Source organism: Stylophora pistillata, chromosome 10 (genome assembly GCF_964205215.1).
Source record: "Stylophora pistillata chromosome 10, jaStyPist1.2, whole genome shotgun sequence".
In the NCBI taxonomy this organism is placed as follows: domain Eukaryota; kingdom Metazoa; phylum Cnidaria; class Anthozoa; order Scleractinia; family Pocilloporidae; genus Stylophora; species Stylophora pistillata.
This window is the reverse complement of record NC_142528.1, coordinates 1,250,589-1,273,072: the sequence shown is the minus strand read 5'-3', so window position 1 is coordinate 1,273,072 and position 22,484 is coordinate 1,250,589. Positions and strand designations below refer to the sequence as shown.

At 37.1% G+C, this 22,484-nt stretch overlaps 2 protein-coding genes across 2 annotated transcripts; one reads left to right on the top strand and one right to left on the bottom strand.

Moving 5' to 3' along the window:
• Window positions 1–223: 223 nt before the first annotated feature.
• Window positions 224–14,806, bottom strand: LOC111337159 (serine/threonine-protein kinase/endoribonuclease IRE1). The gene is made up of 25 exons (XM_088735338.1): window positions 14,398–14,806; window positions 14,199–14,307; window positions 12,378–12,414; window positions 11,862–11,931; window positions 11,168–11,240; window positions 10,809–10,943; window positions 10,488–10,530; window positions 10,141–10,196; window positions 9,754–9,813; window positions 9,226–9,415; window positions 8,786–8,867; window positions 8,260–8,697; window positions 7,760–7,874; window positions 6,900–6,981; window positions 6,711–6,783; window positions 6,509–6,565; window positions 6,309–6,368; window positions 6,111–6,210; window positions 5,286–5,479; window positions 4,066–4,210; window positions 3,725–3,782; window positions 2,117–2,186; window positions 1,480–1,603; window positions 1,299–1,366; window positions 224–949 (listed from the first exon to the last, which is right to left on the bottom strand). Exons 1-25 carry the CDS (start codon window positions 14,476–14,478, stop codon window positions 764–766), a joined length of 2,706 nt encoding a protein of 901 aa, XP_088591464.1. The 5' UTR covers window positions 14,479–14,806; the 3' UTR covers window positions 224–763.
• Window positions 14,807–14,913: 107 nt separating this feature from the next.
• Window positions 14,914–22,455, top strand: LOC111337158 (testis-expressed protein 2). Its single transcript, XM_022943397.2, has 4 exons — window positions 14,914–16,316; window positions 16,954–18,548; window positions 19,214–19,334; window positions 19,898–22,455. The coding sequence occupies exons 1-4, from the start codon at window positions 15,045–15,047 to the stop codon at window positions 19,979–19,981; spliced, it is 3,072 nt and encodes a 1,023-aa protein (XP_022799132.1). The 5' UTR covers window positions 14,914–15,044; the 3' UTR covers window positions 19,982–22,455.
• The last annotated feature ends 29 nt before the right edge of the window (window positions 22,456–22,484 follow it).

Sequence of the window (22,484 nt, the reverse complement as noted above, 5' to 3'; positions counted from 1 at the left end):
AACTTGAACTCGCATTTGTTAATTTTATTTTCATTCGTACCCTTGATAATGGCGTCATGAAGTCGCCGAAACGTCGGGATATTATATCGTTCGTTTTTACATGTCTATGTATAGCCAACGTTGTTCGCTCAAATTCTTAAAAAAAAGGCGCGCCATCTGAACAGTGTAACATGCTCAAAGTGTCCTTTTCAAATTTTCCAGATACTCAACAATGCATTAGAAATACCGTTTCAAATACAATCTTTTATTGTTCAAACTCGTACTTTACAAAGTGATTTCGAATTGTGGATGGGTCTATGGGGTACTAAGACTACAAAATATTTTAATTGTTTACATTGCTAATTTACGTTTAATAATGTACAAAGTTGGGTGTTCTTCAGAATAAATACATTAAATATTTTACCTTCCATGTTTTTCTGCTCGGTGGCTCCGTAGGAACTTAACAGGATGATGACTCGGACAATAATTTTTGCACTTTATATATTTCTTGAAAAATAATGTTTATATACTTCTTTTCACGTCCATCACCGAGTAACAATGCAAAAATATTCATACTCGAGTCAAAGTATTCTTTAATATCGTGACACTGTTACGTAAACAAGTTTGAGTGTCACGCAATGTCTACGAGAGATAAAGAAAAAGGGAGTCAGAGGGAGAGAAAGAGGGGGAGGAGGGGAATGACGTAACCCGTGTGAATATTAGGAAATTTCTACTAAGCTCTAAGTTACTAAAAAGTAAAAAGGAGTTAAAAACGAAGGATAGTCTATGTGAGGGGTACTTTTTGAAAGTAGTACGTTTGAAACACTGGCTCGCTCTTACACGTGGCCATAGCGTTGTATGTGTGCATGAGAAGGCGAGGAAAGCGGGAGCTGAAGTAGCGCATGTAACCATCAGGTACAGAGCCGAGCGCCTCCTTCACGTGATCAGGTAATTCACGGTAATGATGTTTCTGTCAAAATGAATAAAACGATAAAAAATTTTACGATAGCTGATAACTTTGCGTGCTAAAGGAACTACTGAGAAATACCCCATAAGGTTTCATCTCTATGAATGTTCTACAAACAGGTAACACTGAAGTCACGTAACACACAAAGGAAGTTGCAGAGAGACGATGTAAAAATGATTATAACTTTTTTTATTACTTAGCAAGTATCTCCTTCCTTAAAGAGGTCGGTCTTTTAACTTCCATTTCATTGTTTCGACGAGGAAAGGGGATAAATGGGTGTTGAGATCTTCTCCATCTCTCCAGGAGAGAAAATAACCAAAAATGAAACAGCAGATAGCATCGTTACACTTACCTTGTTCCGCATTGCGCGTAAAAGATCCCTGACATGAGAACCTTTGTAAGTCCTAAATCTACGAAGATCTGTGAAAAGATAAAATATAAGTTATAAGCATCGGCCTGAAGTAACCAATCGCCGAGTTTGAACAAGCTACTTGCAAATTTTATTCGTTTCCAGTCTCCTTCTTTGTACTCACCCTCTTGTAGTTCGCTTCCCAAGTGTACTTTCCAGTCCCCTCGGACCACAGGAATGGAATCCTTTTGTAATAACACTAATAGTTCTGCATCTTCTGACTCTTTCTCAATTCGATCACTGACATCCTGGGAAAATGCCAAGAACATTTATAACATAACCAAAGCAAAGCACGCGCTCTGATTAGTCAATTCAGTGTCCACCATTTGCCGTGGGTGTGCGCTGCTGACGTGAGCAAATGCAAGGACTAGTTTCCTCGCGCTTATTTTTCTGGTCAAGTAAGATTTTCGTGTTAAATGAAAGGGAACTCTTTTGCTACAATGTATCAATGTTATGTTATAAAACAAACGGTAAACACCACATCGTACACTATTGAGGCACTCAAGAAGTTAGAGTCGCTCTCCGCTATCACCTCGCGCGACTCTTACGCATCTTTCGTGCTTAACAACCTCTAGCGTGCAACCATAACTCAATAGTGCACGCTGTGGTGTTTACCATTTGACAAAACTGCATTCTTTGTAAAGTGGAAGGTAACATGTGACCTTTGATAGTTGAAGAAGGCGGGGTAGGAGGTTCAAATACGTGAAACGATCATACACGAAGTTTCTACGTGTAAGGGAATGAAAAGAAGTTGTTCCTACCTGAAAAAATGCAAGCTGTTTTTCTCTGCTCCAGAAGAAAGGATGCTTCAGGATTCCTTTTGCTGAAGGCCTGCGAAAGTAAGAAATTTTTTCTTACAACTTTTCCATCCTGGAAGTTCCAAGGGAATTAATTCATGACAGATGATGAATTAGAAAATATATTCATACATATATATATATAGAGAGGGATTAAACTTGGTTTCCGTGAAACAGTGCTCGATACAAATAGTAGAGCGGGTATAATGTGTGGTAGGCAGAAAAAAAACAACTACATATACATGTATATGAAGTTGTTTTTTTCTGCCTACCACACATTACATATATAAATATATCTATATAAATATTGTAGTACACGAGGACGGACAACTTCGAGCTAAGAAAGACATATACTCAAATAAAAAGTCTAAGAAAGTTTAATAAAATACGTTTCGGTCCTAGACCTTCATCAGTTGTAATACAACTGATGAAAATACGTTTCGGTCCCAGACCTTCATCAGTTGTATTACAACTGATGAAGGTCTCGGACCGAAACGTATTTTATTAAACTTTCTTAGACTTTTTATTTGAGTATATGTCTTTCTTAGCTCGAAGTTGTCCGTCCTCGTGTACTACAATATTTTTCCTACTGTTTATCGAGGTTTGGACTGTGAATCCCTTTGGATCCTTCTGGCGCGTCGTCACTGTTGGCTCGAGGCCTTTTAACTTGTTATAAATATATATATATATTTATACATATATGGTAGTCGGAAAAAAAAACAACTACAGATACATCCCTACAGACCTGTTTCGTGGTTGCCCACTCATCAGGGGATTTTAATGAGTGGGCAACCACGAAACAGGTCTGTAGGGATGTATCTGTAGTTGTTTTTTTCCAAATGAATAAAGGCTGATAGTTTCGAAAGAAACTGTTTGGAGCTGCGTCGGTGGGAGTAAGCTTTTGTAAAACGTCAGCTTTTGTAATCATTACGGCATTCGCATTTTTCCAACTACCACACATTATACCCGCTCTACTATTTGTATCGAGCACTGTTTCACGGACACCAAGCTTAATCTCCCTATATATATATATTTGCGTAGAGTGGTTTATAACATTAAGTGACTAGAAGGAAACACACATGATTCACTGCAACTCTGAGTTTCGTGCTTTAAGCACTCATCAGGCAGATGATCACTCATCAGGCAGATGATCACTCATCAGAAAATCTGCCTGATGAGTGCTTAACGCACGAAACTCAGAGTTGCAGCGAATCATGTGTGTTTCCTTCTAGTCACTTAATGTTATATATATCTGTAAACTTATTACGTGTTGCTGAGCAATCACCAGTAATATCCAGGTTCATAAGAACGCAAAAATAACGTAACGGGATAAGTACTAGCTCTAATGACGTCAAGCTTGGTCATTCATCACAAGAATCTTAACACGATCGAAAGATAACAAAAAATGTGTCGCTCTTACACGAACACAGCGGGAAAGTATGTGTGGACATGAAGGACCCATATTTCGCACTTGGTAGCCAATCAGAACACAGAATTCACTTAATCCCTCCCGCTCGTTAAAGAAAGTAGCGCATCTTGGTTACAACAGTGCCATCACCAAAAAGCCCTTACCTCTCGGAAGGGCTAGGTTTTAACATCATTCTTATTAAATCTTTAGCTTCTGTGAACACTGAAAGAGAAGGGAAATATCACGCATGTATAAGATATAACCAGAGAAACAATGTTAAAAATGAAATTAAAGGAAAAACTGTTGAGAAATTAATTAGCGAATGAAACGGCAAAAGCAAAGAGAATACAAGCTTGAACCATTTTCAGTAATTGTGTCGAGAGATTCCTCAAAACAACTACTTTATTGCACAACTTCTGCTTCTCGCTACAAATTGGAAGAATAAAATTTGAGGTCAATTAACAAAATAATCTCAACAAACACTATCATCGTAAAAGTTTCTTACTTTCACAATTAATAATCTTTTCTAAATTAAACTCTCCAGCTATTATGTTCGCTTGCCGTCTATACTGATCACCAAACGGATGGAGACCTCCACTCAACACGTAGTAAAACACACAGCCTGAAGAAAAGATGTCCACAGAACATTTCTAGAGAGAGAACAACAAATAATACAAAGTAAAAAAGGAGTGTTTTGAGACTAGAGAGCAGTTTTTAACCGGCCGAGTTGCTGAAAAGGGAAACCGATGAAAAGAAGAGAGGGCCGGGCCCGGCGTTCCAGCCACAATGGCAATCAAATTTTTTAAACCTGTTGGCCCCTGTTGATTGAAGGGCGGATAACAATGTCCACCTGTATAAATCGCTATCCGGGGCGGATACCACAGTACGTTTTGTTCACACTTATCCGCTGAATAGCCATTTTTACGTCATAGTGTTATCCGGTCATAGAAAACAACCGGGGCTTGGGGGGGGGAGGGGATGGGGTGGGGGGAGGGGATGGGGTGGGGTGGGGTAACGGCGAGAGCGAGGGGAGAATCAACAATAATAATAATAATGATTACAATTTTTATTTAAGAATAAATATCAGCGAGAAAAACACACAACGTTTCGATGACTCCATGTCATCATTCTCAAGTGAGAAGAGAATAAAAATGAATAGTTAATTTATACCGTACGAAGGTGACAAACGTAAAAAGTTAAAACACCTTCGTACGGTATAAATTAACTATTCATTTTTATTCTCTTCTCACTTGAGAATGATGACATGGAGTCATCGAAACGTTGTGTGTTTTTCTCGCTAATATTTATTCTTAAATGTCTAACAAAATCTAATGCCATTCGAATACAATTTTTATGTAGCGCTTATTGCAAGCTTCTAAGCGCTTTACAATGTGTAAGAGAAAAAAACAAATTTGAAAAAGCATAAAGTGCTTGAAAATCCCTACTGGCAGGATGCAGACCAGTTGGCTATTTACAGAGCGCAGCCGAGGAGTTGAACTAGGGGCAACCGAGAACAAATCCAGTGAGTGGCAGGGTGGAGGACTTGAACCCAGGCCACTGGATTACAAGGTCCAGCACCGTAATTACTCGGCCACGCCGCCTCCCAGGCCACCTCCCACGACATCCTTAAATTACATTCAAGCAATTGTATTTAGAACAAAGCAGTCAGTCAAACAGAACTACCCCTTGTCTTACTAAACTGATAGGAATTATGCCTCCAGTTACCATTTTGTTATCAGGTTTAAACATCTCAGGCGCTATCCAGCCGTCTGTTCCTATAGCACCCGTTTGACACGTGACCGAGTTCCGCCCATATGCCAGCTTCTTACAAAGCCCAAAGTCAGATATCATGGCCTTCACTTCACCGCTCACGGTTCGCTTTGAAATGAGAACATTGTGGGGTTTGATGTCCCGATGAACTGAAAACGAAATTAGTTTGATGAATTGTTTGACAAGATGCCAAATTATTAAAGACAGAGTCAATTTACTTATTTAAGCTTCAGCCACAAATTAGTGATATATACCATGGACAATTTTACTCACTGGCGTAAATCGATGATCAATTGAAAAACAATGCGTTCATTTCCAGATAGAGACACGTGATATTCACCGTTGCAATTCTGTTGATATCAGAATCGCAACATTTTATAAACTCATTTACTTTATCTGACTCCAAGAAAGGTCAACCTGTACCTTCTCCTGACAATTGGGAGAGCGCCGGACTGCTGTGCGGGAGGTCGAGAGTTCAATACCGGCCGGACCAACACTCAGGGTCTTAAAATTAACTGAGAAGAATATGCTTCCTTTCTTTAACATCAAGAAATGGTTAGATATTCTAGTCTTCTCGGATAGGGACGAATAAATGGAGGTCCCGTCTCCTGCAGGGTTGGGGTAGGAGACGTTAATTTCCCACGCACGAGATTACTGTGTGATGGATGTCCTCCCTGCGGTGGGTTGGGTGGGTAGTTACAGGGCCGTTCTGAAAATCACTTCTGTGAGAATGCACCCTGTCTAAAGATTATTATCTATCTATCTATCTATCTATCTTACCAATGTTAAGAGAATGAAGATGGGCGAGTCCAGACATGGCTTGATTCAGTACAGTTACTGGTGTTAACCCATGGCGCTCAAAAGTCGGATCTTCCACATACTGGAAAAGAAAAAGAGCTTATCAAGTCACTAAATATTCTTCACCAAGTCATTACAATAAAGAACAAACCCCAAAAGATAACGTTGTGATGTGCCTACCTCTTGAAGGGTAGCTTCACATAATTCCAAAGCTATATACCGAAACTGCTGATCCTCTTCCTAAAATGACGATTAAAGAGAAAAAAATTAAAATAATTTTACACATTCCTTATATAAATAGCCAGTATAGAGAACAGTCGCGCTTCAGAAAACGCTCGAGACGCAGTCAACTGAAGTTGAACGCTTCACGGGTGACTTACCGTACAGAAATACCTAATAACGTTTGGATGGGCATCTGATTCACGTAATAGATCCACCTGAGAATAAAAAAAGAACAAAAAGAGCTGTTACTCTGTCTCCGGTCTCCAGGGAAATCTCATTTGTTTGTCTCATTTGTCTCTGTTACCAATTCTCTTAAAATACCACATTCATATCATGAAAAAAATCCTGAAAATGACTAACCTCTCTGTCAGCAAAAGTGAAACATTCAGGTAAAATGCGTTTCACTGCAGCATCGCGGCCATCAAATTTGCCCCTGGAAAAAAAAACGCGTGAAAGGAAGTTAGATATACGTATCAAATAATTCAACTGAGGATACAGGTCTACCGAATTGTAAGACAAAAAACAGTGAAAAGACAGAAAACGGCTTACTTGTACACAACTGTTCCTTCACAGCCTCGACCAAGAACGTTTTTAAGAGAGAACGAGATCTTCCCCACAGACACCAAACTACCTGTTCAACAAAAGAAAAAATACATATGATGCACGATCCTCGCAGTAGATAGCGCTATTTGAGCAATAGCGAAAATCAGACCTGAAAAAAATCAGGCCTGTACGGGATTCGAACCACTGACCTCTGCGATACTAGTGCAGCGCTCTGCCAATTGAGCTAACAAGCCAACTGGGAGCAGGCCGTTAAGTTGATTCGTAATAAACCCGTAAAAATGATAAATCAGATACAATGAAATATATAAAGTACATATATTTTGAACTGCGGTATTAGATACATATGATGCACGATCCTCGCAGTAGATGGCGCTATTTAAGCAATAGCGAAAATCAGACCTGAAAAAAATCAGGCCTGTACGGGATTCGAACCACTGACCTCTGCGATACTAGTGCAGCGCTCTACCAATTGAGCTAACAAGTCAACTGGGAGCAGGCTGTTAAGTTGATAACGGCCTGCTCCCAGTTGGCTTGTTAGCTCAATTGGTAGAGCGCTGCACTAGTATCGCAGAGGTCAGTGGTTCGAATCCCGTACAGGCCTGATTTTTTTCAGGTCTGATTTTCGCTATTGCTTAAATAGCGCCATCTACTGCGAGGATCGTGCATCATATGTATCTAATACCGCAGCTCAAAATATATGAACTTCATAATTATATTTCATTGTAACCAAAAGAAAAAATATTGACACGATTCAAATTCTCAAGTGAGATCATTTTTTCTGCGGTTTACCCTTTGCCAGGGAGAAAACTATAGGTGCCATTTTCTTTTAACTATGCTAAACTTACTTAAAATATCAGGAGATTGCTCTGAAGTTTGCTCATCGACTCTTTGGGATGACGAAGATGACGATGATGGGGGTGAAGATCTTCTTGAAGAAACCGCGGACTGTCTTGTTGACCTCTACAGAGCACAGATACAATGGAAAAATGCTGTTAAAGCTTGCAATACACTCATTTAACTACTCTTCAAGAATTTGCTGCAAAGACTAGATGAATGTTTTTGATACATATAATGTTTGAAAATCAGTGCAATACATGCCTTTTTATGTTTTAGATGAGATCACAGATCACACTTAATGTAATAATAAATGAGTTAATTAGTCACAAGACATTCATGGAAAGCAGCCACTTCGTTATTGTTTTTATTTTGTTGTTATTCGGTTCAATTAGTGATAGATTAGTATCTTAACAATGTAATTAAATTAAATGTAATTTTAGTATTTACTTTAAGTCCTGATGTTTTACCCGTGTATAAATAAAGTTAAATAAATAAACACTATGCTTACCTCAATAAAAAACAAAACTAGTAAGACCACAGGGATCCCAATGGTGGCTATAATGGTGTATAGCAGTCGCTGGTGAATTTTCATCATCTCGAACATCTCTTGTTGTTGTCGTCTATCTTCCTCTTTCGTAGTTGTCTTTTCAATTCTCTTTGGTGCCATCTTCATGTTGTGTAGATGATGATGATGCATGTACATAGGCATCAGTTTATCAGGAATGTGAGTGATATGCAACTGGGGATTGGCAACAAGAGGAACTTGATGATGTCCCAGAAGCAATGCAGCTTTGGGTTCTAACACTTTGGGCTGCTGTATAGGCCGCCGCACTGGAGGGGAAGTGTTTGCAGAATGCTCTCTGGCAGATACTGCATCACTGGACTTGGTTGGATTACCTGTTTTAGGAAGGCCTGATCTTGGGCCTTCAATTAGTAAAACTTTGGCCTGGAAAAAAGAATAAGAGATGTTTTCTTGCTGTATCAATCATTTGAATATTTACAGTAAGAATTCTTGCTGTTATTGCAGCCAGTACCTCAACCAATGGCGATCCTTCTTCTATCAGTGATGGAAGAGCATACAATCCTCCAGCATGTTCCCCAATGTACAATGTTGGCCTACAAAAGAAGAAGATGATACACTTCAGTACCAAGTGCATACAGTACAAAGGGTTTCCAGGGGCATTTGAAGTATCTAGGAAATGATTAAGAGCAAAGCCTGTTGAATGTTAACCCTGAATGTTATGCACATTGTTCAAACTGTTCTCTATACATTTCCTTGGGTGTTGACAAGGAGAATTTGCTTAACAGTCAAGACCTTCTTCACTTGGTGATCATTCTTCTTTATTCTCGTAACCTTACAGAGTGATTCAGTGATGATAATGTAAGGAGAAATAAAATTCTAATCACTCTTAAGGGTCAAAGGATGAAATAAATCAACAGCTTGGTGCTCAGAATTCTTGTTAACTTCTCTTACTGCAAAACAATTTCTCCACGATCTCCAAGGAAAGTGTTTTGGTGTGAAGAGCTTGAAGTGTTTGCCCCAATGAGATGTTTCAATGTCTCTTTAGCTATGTGATTAACTTTAACTTTAAGCAGGGCTTCATTGTCCATTCTGTAAATTCCCACTACAGGGGAGCCATAATTCTTGGTCCACAAAATTTCCCCTGAAACAAATAAAACAGAAAAATACTTAACAGTTGCTTACAAACTAATCTGTTTAATATTATTATCATCATGGCTTCAGTCACAACTATCAATGCTGACTCTGTCTGTTACACATGCCCAAACAATGCTTATTTTGTACATCATACAGAAAAATTCTCCATACAAGTCTATATACATAATCTCCCTCCTTAAAAATTGAGGTACTCACTGGGAAATTTGTTCGAAATGTATCAGTTTCAAGAATTGTTCACTAATGAGAAATTCATGACAGAGAAAGTGAGGCAGAGTATTTAATAATTACTTCCACTGTGAGGAGAAATTCTTTCAACGTACTTACCTGTTGATTCATCCATAGTAACCATAAAACCATCAGAACTTGAACACATATGATGAAGGTCTGACAAAAAAAGTCACATCCACAAATGATATAGTTTAAAAAATAAACATTGATTGTAATGATAGTCACACTGATAATGTAGGAACAATAACTTGTGGGAACTTCAGCTTCTATAAAGCTTGAATGGAAATTGATACTTTGAATTGTTGCCTAAGGTAACACATTTCAATTAAGAACTATACTCTTATCATCCAATCAGACTCAAAATGGGTAAAAAGAAAATTCTAACTTGTAATTCTCAAATTCTTGCATCATGAACATCTGTAATTGTGCTGAAAACTTAAAGAGCTGGAACTGAGTATTTAAACTAAAAGATCACTTGATTACCATAGTCAACATCTTGAGCAAGATGTGAAGAATAATCATGAAATGTAGCATTCCATCTGCAATAAAAAAAAAAAACATAATCTGCACATTAGACAGAGATGCCTAAAATCAACAGTTTCTTGGTATCTCTTTAATTTTACAATCTAAGATAAATGTTGCAGGTAAAAATTATATTCAGGTAAAAAAATTTTAACCTAATTTCAATTCTCTTTGTCTCCAAGCCCTAATTATTAATAATTAGGGCTTGGAGACAAAAGAAATTGAAATTCAACCTAGGTTAAAAATTTTTTTACCTGAATTTAATTTTTACCTGCAACATAAACAAGCACAAAGTTAACAACACTCACCTTTTTTCTCTGGTTTTGCTGTCATACATGGTTATCATATATTCTATGAAAAGGCAAAGAAAAGAACTTTACTTATTTTTTATATTTCTTAATTCTGATAATATTGATGTCCTCTAAAACTAGTTATTTCACAATTTTTATTGAAATTTATTACATTTCAAGAGAATAGTCTAGTTTTAATAAATGTATTAGTGATGAGTGTAACAATGGAAAATAAACATCTTGAAATAAATCATTTAATAAAATTGCCTGACCCATTTGTTTTTAATGAAAGAATATGGATGCAACATGGAGAAATAAAACATAGATCAAAGTATCCACCTGTTCTGCCAAGAAATACTGGAGCCTTCTTGTTGGACATAATGGGGCAGACAGTTTCTGTTCCATCCAGCTTTAAAGTTTGTTGTTTAATTCCAGTGTCCAGGTCAATAGCATACCAAACATCTGTTTTACGACCTAACATAAAATAATTAAGTCTGCAATTAAATATAACTTTCCTAAGTTTGTAATTACTATAGAAAAAGAAGAGGGTATTGAGTGGGAAAATAAAAAATTCCAGACAGTTTCATAACACTTAGAAAGACAGAAAAGGTGAACACTTTAATTAAAATGTGTGATGAACTAACTCAACTCATCGATCATAGGAAAGTGAATATATTTGTTTCAACCTTTTAACTTACCTGTGTAAAGAATTCCATCAGAGCTTCGACAAGGAGATGCACGCACCAACTCAGGTATCGTGAATGGCAGTTTCTGATATATGGTAAGAAGGAAGACAAATTTATTACCAGTAACTTTTAAAGGTCATAAAAATAACCTTGAAATTAAGATCTGACTGGTAGTTTTTTATACTTAGGTATCTGCTGATTTAAAATGAATTTCAATTCCCTAAAAAATAGCTTACCAGTAATTATTAACAAACATTGCCCAAGATGTTTTTATTTTGAGTTTGTAATAAACTATTCTCTACAAATTAGTTTAGACTTCAATATTTTTTATAATAATAATTATTATCAACTATTTAACAATTATTCTACGAGCATGTGTTGGATATGAGATGATAGATAGCCAACAAGGTGTGTAGCACTGAGTTGGCTAAAATCATATAATATCCAATAAGCGCGAGTGGAATGATCGCTTTAATAAAAAAAATGCCCCTAAGATATTAGACAAATCTTCTCGACTTTATTTTGTAAGAAGAAACTGGATGTTACAATGTACATCTTAGATTATGGTATATTGGCTCATAATTATCCCATAATGGCTAAGCCAATAAAAAGTCTTGAATTGCATTATCCAATGATCCAGTTTTTAATTGTAATGGTAAATATAAAGCTATAGGCTATGAATACCAGTAACAGAGCTATCCTATACCTTGAGACCATCATGAGCGCTACCAAAGCCATATAAACTACCATCTTTTGGATCAGGAATGAAAATTGCACTGGAAAAGGAAATGAAAGAATCAGTGAAGATTTCAATAAAGGCTGATAGTTTCGAAAGAAACTGTTTGGGGCTGCGTCGGTGGGAGTAACGAAATAATTTGGATATATCAACAAAGTTGAAATGGTAAATTGGCCACCGTAACGATTACAAAAGCTGACGTTTCGAGCGTTAGCCCTTTGTCGGAGCGAATAGAGGAATTGTGGGTTGTGTGTGCTTTTAAAGGCAGAAAATGGAGCTACGTCATTGGTGGGAACAAGGCAACAAGAAAAACGTGAAGATTTTAAGCATGGCAGTTGAGACATTCCAAGTGAATCATTTGTATTGGACAACATTACTTTATGTGTACTTTAAAAGTTACTTTGTTTTTTGATCTGCTTGTTGGTAGCCTTTTAGCATGACATGAATACAAGTGAGTGTGTGTGGAGAAAAAAAAAATCATCTTACCCTGGGCGAAGAAGTACTGGTGTCTGTATTACAGCATCTATCAAAAAAAAAGAAATGTTGCGAAAAGTTGGCAAATATGATACAGGAACACTGACTCACAAGATCTCCAAATATTTTACCAATCAAAATAAAAAAGCTATCAACAAAGTGTCAAAAGATAAATTTTAAACTTCATTTTGTCCTCTCTGATATTTAGCAACAATTACTTATCAAAGCCATAGTTCGTTATGACTATATTATGGTAAGTTCAGTTTTGTTTTAGATAATAATAACTATTTTTCAACACGCAGTGCAAGAATTGATTTGAAATCCTCTCCATCTTCTGTATAGTTGTAAGACAGTACCTTAGACATACTGTTAATGCACAGAACTTTTACATTCATGATGATAAACTTATTTTTCATTACAAAAATAAGACAGTGTACAACAGTATAACTGTTTTTCTGGAATTAGCCAATAAAATATATTGGAAAAGTGTTCCAGCAAGTGGAATTTTATCAAATGGGTGTTATCTGTTCTTTGAATTCAATCAATCACTGAGTGACCAATTAAATCATCACACATATTCTTGTTGGTTGTCTTTCATGTAGATTTGGCTTTTGAAAGTGACAATCTGCACTTAATGAAAAAGTAAACCTTGATGAAAGGTAAAGAAGCTTTTTGTAAAAGGTCAGACCCTTTTAGTAAAGTTATAACTTCTACATTCTAAGGTAAATTTCCTCAATTTAAAGAAAAAGAAATATATAGGGACATTTTATGAGCTAAAAGATGATAACAGATGCTTGCATAGTTATTTCTCATTGAGCAAAATTTAAGGTTTCAAAAGACAAGCGGTACATATTAAATGAAAGCATCTGTATTATTTACTGCACCAGAGATCTATTGTTGCATATTGCCTATATTCCAAAAAGATTGTTTTTCTGAAACGATGAACGGTGTTAATTTTAATTTCAATTCTCTTTGATTGTATTTTTATGAGCAATCTAAGATGAAATTTCATGCAAAAATCATCCTTGGGTCACACAACCTTGTCTAGATGTGTAATCAGCTGTGTGAACGATAAATAGAATTCATCAGAATCATATGGAAGGTAAATTCTGGAAAACAGCTGTTAGTATTGAAATCAGAAGTGTCTTTAAAACCAGACTAATCAAACGAAGGAATAAATAATATGTATGTTGATTCCCTATATTATTCAAAACAATAAAAAGCATAATAAATTCATATTGCATCACACCACCTTCTAAAATAAAAAAAAATTTTCCCTTCGTTCACTGATTTGTAATTGTGAAACAGACCACGACTCGAGCTGACAATGAAAACATCGAAATATACACTAATCCCGAAAAAAACTGAACCCTAACCTATGAACCGATTTTTTAAATGAATTCGAAAATAATTTAATTTGTAAAACGCTATCGAACTGGGTTACTTGTTTAATCGCACTTTCAGAAAAAGAAATGAACGGAAACTTCGACAAAGAGGAAATGTAATAAGACACTTCAGTTGAAAGAAAAAGATCGGTAAATTTCTCAAACACTTAGCCAGAGAACGTGATCTGATCTAAGGACCAGTAGCAGACTGTATAAGTGAACAACCACATTAGCTATCAATCGTCGTAGTAAAACCCTCTACATTACTCTAACGCTGTCGCTAGATCTTTTTCGAACTATATGAAAATGTGAGAACGTTTCCTCATTGGATCCAGTCTCTGAATTGAAAGGACGAGTTATTCAAAGCAAAAATAAAACTTCCGGTATAGTCAGATACAGAACAGCTGATATTTCTCACAAAATTCTGAAACGATAAATTTACTGTCACCTTCTTTAAGCGACCACCTAACATCGCCAGTCTGTTTCTTCACTGCATGCATTGTCCCATCCAATGTTGATATGAAAAGTAAAGACTCCGGTACACTCAAAGTACGAGCCTATGAGAGAAAAAATACAAGTCTCTAAGTCGACTCATTGACGAAACATGATTTGTCCAGTGGAAACTAGATGTCGATTTTTAGCCTTACCTCTTCAGATGCAACCACTGAATGCCACGAAACAAAAAAAATCAAACCCAAACACAAGCCAAATATTGTATATCTGCTCATTTTTCCCGACTCGTGCTATCCGATTTAGATAGCAAGGTCGAGTTTGTGATTCTAGACTTTCTCGTAAATATCCGTGTTCGTTTCCCAGCTTGTTGTTTCGACGCACGTGACGTTCTTGAAGCTCATTGGTTAAAAATCCACGTCGTGGTTTTCGGCCATTTTGCAGACGATTATAGACTGCCTTCTCATCACCCATTGAGAAAAGTCTGTGATGTAAGAATTGCATGAAAAATTGTAAAATATGATAACAGAAATAGAAAAAATGTGGAAAACTACCGTTCGGCTGTCGACGGGTGTCTTAAAGGCTTTTAGGAGCCTAAATTTGGACCGGACTATAAGATTCCCTCCCACCCATCCCCTGGAAAACGCTGATTTATATTCGCGCGTACTTGCACGTGGGAGTCTGGAAGCCAATGTTTTGCCGCTGGCTTTGTTCCATTCACGCGGGTCACGAAGTCGATGAACCTGACGAGGAAAAATTGCATTTTCAATGGTAGTCATCGCCTCGTGATGGGTAACTGTTCAATTAGGAAGAGCACAGATGGCTGGTGAAGCACAGGAGAGCGATGAGTGCAAAAAAGCCGCCACCCCGACCACCCTTACCACGAACAACGACCGCGAGAAGTGGCCAGCCAACCGGAGTAGCTCCTGAAAGATCAATTCGAAATGCATTTGCTTCGATCTCTATTCGTTACAGTTCTAGCAACAAGGAGTTAGATTCCGACGAAGAAATATCTATTGAACGTAAAGAAAACAGACAGAATTCTGATAAAAATGATTCCCGACTGCGAATCGAAGGTGAAAATGAAGAGGATGGTTTCTGCAAAGTGACGGTGGAAGACTTCGAACAGCTTGGTAGCGTCAACCCTTCTTGTCATGAAGTTGACCAACACGCTGAAGCGACTATAAAAGCGAAAGAAAGCTCTTCTGAAGCTGGCTTGAAATTTCCCAGTAAGTACCACTCTACTCAAGAGCTGAGACCGATCTCAGAAAAGCGGTCGACAGTTCTGAAACAGAGTACGTGGCCGAGTTATTCGCGCCCGGAAGACTCTGATTCGGCCGTAATGAAGTTTCTGCGTGGTCGAGGAGATCAAGGAAACGAACCGAAATCTGACCCCCCAAAAGAAGGCCTTTCGCTTTCGGAGCAAGAGATAAAAGAGGAAAACGATGTGGGATCGATTCCCTCTCAATCTCACGTTGATGAAGATTTAGAAACCAAACTAAAGGTGGACAGACCAAGATCAAGGTCTCCGTCACCGTTTCGTCGTAAACTGAATCGAGATCGGCAAGATGAAAACACCCGTGGAGGTGCCGAACAGGAAAAACCAAAAAGCTCAGCTGGCATTTCTTTATCATCTCTGTTGGCGAGTTTAGCGAAAGATGAAGTACACGTTGAGCCTGAAGAAATTATTACGGATACCGAAGACAATGAAAGTAGAGCAGAGATAAATTCTGAAATTAAATCTTCTTCAGAATTGTCTTTCAATTTAAACCATTTTGAGGAGACGAGGAACACAAAGGCTGGTAGTGATGCACGACAATTACCGCGCCCTACGGTTGACAAATCCCCTCAGTTCGCAAATTTTTGTTTTTGTTCTTTATTAGTTTATATCTACTTCATCACGTCGTCTCCTCCGTTTCTGTCTGGTTTAGTGCTTGGAGGTTTACTGACATATTTAGGGGGATGTGCATTTCTTTGGCTGTTTTGTCCAGTAGACTCTATTGCTGAACGATATGAAAAAGAGCTAATGGAATATGAAGAAAGAGTAGCCAGAACCCCTAAGCCTGATAACAAATCTACTGATCCTGGATTACTTTTAAAAAGAAACAAATTAGAGGCAAGTATTCAAGTTTGCATCTATTAAAAACATTTTTCGTGACAGGAAAAGGAAAGTCGTCTTAGATCGATTTTTTAGTTGTCCTTTTCCTTCTGGAAGCGTATTCGTTAGTTTCATGTTACTCTCTCCGCCTTTAGCGCGTGTTTGTACAATTAAGTTTGTCATTGACTCTAGGAAGTCTGATATTCTGCAGGAACAACATTTGTAAAATTGTATCGCGATAAATTTTTAATGATGTTATTCGAATTTTTTAAATCTTTCTGTACTTTGTATATCGTTACAATTGGTCAATGATATAGATAGATCCGTGATTTATTGACTGACCTAGTGATCGAATGTTATATACAATAATCTGTAGCTTTTTTGCATCAAAGTTGAAATAAAGTACTCTTAGGGAGACATGAGGAATATTTTTTTTTGCCAAATGATTAAGGTATAGTTTATCTAGCAGATTAATCTATGATTATTACTTTTATCCACCAGAGAAATGACATCATAAATTGCACAAGCTTTTAAGTGGCTTTACTTTAAATTGTTTTACATAAACAGTGTTTTTATTGTTACAATGAATGTGTTGGTTATTTTTTAAAATTTCTGTCCACATCTTACCTTTCTTGTTTGTTTTTCAATTTTTCAGGGCTGGATGTTTAAGTCATATGATTATGTCCCAGACAAGTTTGAGTTCAGTGCTGAGACTTTGCCAGTCTTTGCTTCTTTAAGTGGAACAAACTTGAAACTGTCACATCCTCAGGTGGATGATTCAGGAAAGAAGTTTGACCCGCGATCGATCGAAGAGGGAGCAAGCATATCATTCTCAAGACACGAACACTATGATATAACTGGAAGCAAAGTTTCACTTTTACCACCAACAATGACAATGAAGAAAGTATGGAGTCGAAAGTTTCCAATCTGCCTTGCTCTTGAAAAGCCAGGGACACATTCTGAAGATATCTCTTGTTTTAGTAAAAGTGCAGACCAGGAAAGTGATGCAAATGAGAGAAACAAAATCAAGGAACAAGATTCTCTAGATGATGTTGGTATGCTTTACTTATTTGCAAGGACTGGTAGAGAAAAAGAAGATTGGTATAATCACCTATGCAGACTTCTTAACAACAATCCTGGAAACTCCTCTGACCTGGAGACTATGCCACTGTGTTCATATCCCCAATATATGGCTAAACTCATTGATCAGCCTTCCCAACAATCAGAAATTTCATGGGTGAATGTCATGTTTGGGAGAGTTTTTTGGGATGTATGGCATGACAAGTATTGGACCAACAAGATCAAGGAGCGCTTTGAAAACAAGCTTACCAAGATGAAGAAACCCTCCTTCATCCGTGACATCTCTATTTCTGATCTTAACCTTGGCCAAAGTCTTCCAGTCGTAACAAAGACATCTTCTCCAAGGGTTGAACATGATGGTACATGGGTTGATTTAGAAGTGACTTACAATGGAGGCCTGATCCTCACCTTCGAAGGCCATTTAAACATAGAAGGATACTTGAGTTACTTTTTAAGCCTTGGAAACAGTGAACATGCCGAGCTTGAAATGGCAGAGCTGTCTAGGAAATATGAAAATCTTGATAAAGAAAGTTTGGGTGCAGATGAACTTGATAATGATTCTGGATCTGAAAGTCCACCTGACAGTGACTCTGACTTTGAATCACCAGAATCTGACTTTGAAGAGTTCATGATCAAGCCTCTTGGAAGTGTGCATAGAGGAAGACATAAGCTTGTAGATATTCCTCAGAGTGAAAGCTCTGACTCATTCACCTTGAGCAGTGTTGATGGTGATGAAGAACTACTAGAAAGCAAGGATCCTTTATCTCTGGGCAATGCAACAGATGTGGAAGTAGGAAATCCTTCTCTGGAAAAGAGCACACAACCAAGAAAGAGACAACTGTCTCCTCAAAAACAGAGTTCAAGTGAGGAACTATCAGATAAAGGCTCACTCACAGTGACTCTTCCTGAGAAGACAACAGACACTGCTCCTAGTATTCCAATGAAAAAACATTTAGGTCTTTCTGCTAAGAATGGACCAAAGCGCAAAATCTTCAGTGTAATTGAGCGGCTGGCAAAATCTAAGTGGGTGAAGAAGGCAGCAGAGACTGGCATTGTCAAGCGAGCAGCTGAGAAGTTTTCTAATCTTCCAATTATTTTGTCAGTGGAGGTACTAACAGTCAAAGGAACTCTTGCACTGAACATTCCCCCACCTCCTACAAACCGGCTTTGGTATGTTGTGATCAACTGACATTTTTTACATACCGGTATTTACTGACAGTAGCCAAGCAGTTCACTCTTTCCATAAGTATTTGTTGTATTTGTGCCATAGTCACTGGTACAAAAAAGTATTTGACAGAAGTCTAGCTTTACATGGTTATCACTGATTTTCGCTTTACTAGGACAGAAAGAAAAAGGCCAGGAATTTTTATTGAGGAAGGTATAGATGCTCCCCACCGTTGGTAACCCCATATTCAGTAAATTCAATCAGTTGCCACATGCCAGTAAATCAAGAAATTTGAATATAGGTTTTGAAAGGGGAGTTGTACTCTCTAAAATGAGAGTGAATGTATGAGTTTTACAAACTTGGAAAAAATTGACTGCAGCACAATATTATAGAAAAGTGATTTTCTCCTTTAATTTATTACTGGAAGGCAAATAAGATGCAAAACAGAACATTTTTTTTTTTTTTGTCTGTTAAGTGGTAAATTTTTATTTGATTGTATTTTTTGTTTTCTGCTACTTGTACATTCAGTAATTTAGTAAGAACTGGTCTGGAAGCTTTGCAAGAACCACTAGTGGTGGGATTTTGTAGAATACTTTAAACCTTATCTGTTAATGGGGTGTATTTGTTTTCAGTTTGCATTAAATTCAAATTTGATACACACTTTTTGTAGGTATGGTTTCCGAGGAAGTCCTATGCTGTTTGTATCTGCAAGACCAAAGCTTGGTGAACGCCAAGTCAAACTCACCCATGTTACTGACTGGATTGAAAAAAAGCTGAAACAAGAGTTTAAGGTAAGTTGCTTTTTAAATAGAAATCTGTGAATTAATGTTTAGTGACTGAGATACAGAGAAAACAAGAGAGCAGTTGGGTTTCTGTTGCAGACTACAGCTAGAGCTGAGTACAGACCTCAAGGAGGCTAGCGTGTATGGAGTCTTGTTTCAACCCATGTGTGGTGCAGTAGTCAACCACGACCCTTCATAATCATACCCTAAACTCAGCTACATCAGCAGGTGGAACAGTCATTCTCTTAATTTGAGAGGTGCACTGTCATTGCAAAGTATCACAGATTAATTTGGTAAAATCAACTAAGTTGAAATTGTAAATTGGCCACTGTAAAGAGTTAAAAAGCTGATGTTTCGAGTGTTAGCCCTTTTTCAGAGCGAATGACTTGATTACTTACTGACTAGCTCTTTTAACTTGTGCTTCGAGCTTAATTTTGTCTTGTGTCTTGTTTTTACCCTTGCTGTTGTGTTAATGTTGCCTTTACTTTAGACTAGTTTTCTTGTGCATTATTTTACAGTTTTCAAAATTTCTTGTGCTTGATTTCACTGCTCATTGTTTTGTAATGTTCCAGAACATGCTTGTTCTTCCCAACATGGAAGATCTTCCCATTAGGCTCATGAATTCAGGGCTGGAGGAACAGTTCCCACAGTGGTGATGGAGTCATGACAAAGCTAGCCAGAGCTTGTGAAACATTCTGTTACAGCTTGAAGTGTTTTCTGCTCTAATTAAAGTAATTGCTGCTTTGACATTGAAATTTCAATGTTGCCCTTGGTGCATTGAGATAGGGATTTACAAGATCTGCATATGAACTGACTTCATTTTGATTGATTGTAACAATAGAATGGCAGTGGTTGTCACATGTATCATATGACTTGTGTGGAATGTGTGAAAACTGCATTTGAAGCAATGAAAGGGTTGAGGAGAAGTTTATATATCTTATTAGACGTTCTGTGGTGTAGTATTGCTGAGTATTTTTACAAGTTGTGCCATATTTTGACGAGCCTGTAGGGTGAGTCAAAATACAAATAACGAGTAAAAATACTCAGCAATACTACACAACAAAACATCTAATAAGTTATTTATTATCCAACACGCCAAACTGTTATTTCAGTGTGGGCGAATTTCGCGGATATTTATTTACGTTGAGTGCGTGACAGAAGTATGCGAAGTGGAATGGAATTGGCGCGTTGTCATGTTGCTGTTTCTATTTTCTTCAATATATGAAGACATTTCCAGGTCGTCTAGCTGTTTTTCTTCATTCAATTCATCTAATAAACTTGGATGTATTTTCCAGCCATTCTAACTCTTCATCATCGGAAATAGGATTCAAATTGTCCGCCCTTTTTTTTTTCGTAACTACAATTCAACTCTTCGCTTGTGCGATGCGAGAAAACTTGTTTAACTGGTACTCAAGAGTACAAATACCGCATGGTATTTGTACTTGTCTATGGCGTTATTTGTACTCTACGAAGTGTAGTTGGATAATAAAGGATATTATTGTAATTATTTCTATTATAATTGTTATTCTTAATCAAAGCTTTAAACATTTTGTAATGAATAGCCATTTAAATTTTAATTATTAAATTAATATGAATATGTATTACAGAAAGTGTAGGTGTATTAAAAAGTGTTTTTATCTATCAATATTTTTTAATGTACATATGTATAGGCTATTGTTGTCCTTTCATTTCCATGCAGGGCTGTGTTCTTACAGCCCTGCATGGAAATGCAAAGTTCTGTGCACTTGTAACAGGCAACCAATATTTACTTTTAGATAACTTAATATGTAACTTCTGTTACAGCCACTGGACTGTAGCCCACACCTAAAATCTATGAGAGAAGAAATTTTCAAGTTGGAGAATCCTATAAGATATTTTTAAGGTAAAAATAAGGTTACAATTAATGAAACTGAAATATGAAAATGATCACAAAGGGTGGATTACTCTGAAGTTTTTAAAGTAACCACCCTTTGAAGGTAATGATATATTTTTAAGGTTGCTAGCTAATCCCACAAAGAGGCAATACTTAATGGATAATCATTGAGGCATATAGCATTATGAGAAATATTGCAGCCAGCTGAGGCTGTAGGCCAAAGCTGGCTGCAATATTTCTCATGATGCCATGTGCCGAAGTAATTATTATAATTATTGATCCCCATGAAATCCTATTGTTCTGTGTCTGTGTTGGATCTTCGATTTTAGTCGCACCTATGTGTGATAATTGTGATGCTCATTGCTATTGTTCTTTGTTGTGATGAATATATCTTATTTTAATTGTGCCAAAGGTTGTTATTGTAGCTCGTTGTTATAGTTGTTTAAAACAGTTCTAATGATGGAATTAATTTGTGCAAGGCGCGTAACACTGCTAATTTGCATACTTTATAAGCCAGAGAATTCAGTCATTTTACTCAGTGCAAACCTGGGTTTAGAAAGAGGATGGATTCGTCGGAAGACAAAGGATTATTTATTACACAGAGCTCTACAAAGGCTGATATTTCAGCAAGAATCGAAGATAATGTAGAGTAACGTTTGGACATTTCTGTCAGTGCTTTAATTCTTCATAGACTTTTAAAAGCGGTGTTTCCATTTTCTCTTTTTAAATAGAGCAAAGATTGAGAATGCCAATTACAGCTTCAGAATGCGAGAAATTTGACAAAAGTTGGGTTTCAGACCTCTATGTAAACCACTATTGTGATGGAGCTTCCTAATAAAAGATTGTTATTATTATTATTATTAGCCACTGGAAATGGGTGTAGGTTTTGAAAGTCTTTGAGGAGTGGAAGAAGCAATATTTTTAATAATTGTAACCAGCACACTGCAATATTTTTTACATTGCAGCATGCTTATTTAGCATGTTTAATTATATTACCCCTGATAATTTCCCTGCTAACATAAAGGACCGCCTCCATTTTCCTCATACAGTTGTTTTGTCATCTAAAGACTACAATCATTGATTTAATGCAGAGAGAGAACAATAGAATTTCATTGGGATCAGTAATTATATAAAATGTTTGGCTATTTCACTACATGATCTAGGTTACAAACCTCTTTGACCTCTTGGACTGAGATTTTCGACTACATCAGTTAGAAACAAGGGCCAGAATAAATTAATTAATTGTTTTCATTTGAATGACAGTCTGGTTTCATCTGACTTCTTCT

Excerpts from the sequence above, each read along its gene's own strand:
- LOC111337159 (XM_088735338.1), bottom strand. The coding sequence starts at position 14,478 with ATGAGCAGATATACAATATTTGGCTTGTGTTTGGGTTTGATTTTTTTT. Across the intron at positions 10,944-11,167 it reads TGATGGAATTCTTTACACAG|GTCGTAAAACAGATGTTTGG; the intron begins GTAAGTTAAAAG and ends ATTTTATGTTAG. Across the intron at positions 8,868-9,225 it reads CGTGGAGAAATTGTTTTGCA|GCCAACATTGTACATTGGGG; the intron begins GTAAGAGAAGTT and ends CTTCTTTTGTAG.
- LOC111337158 (XM_022943397.2), top strand. The coding sequence starts at position 15,045 with ATGAGTGCAAAAAAGCCGCCACCCCGACCACCCTTACCACGAACAACG. Across the intron at positions 18,549-19,213 it reads CCTCCTACAAACCGGCTTTG|GTATGGTTTCCGAGGAAGTC; the intron begins GTATGTTGTGAT and ends CACTTTTTGTAG. Across the intron at positions 19,335-19,897 it reads AGCTGAAACAAGAGTTTAAG|AACATGCTTGTTCTTCCCAA; the intron begins GTAAGTTGCTTT and ends GTAATGTTCCAG.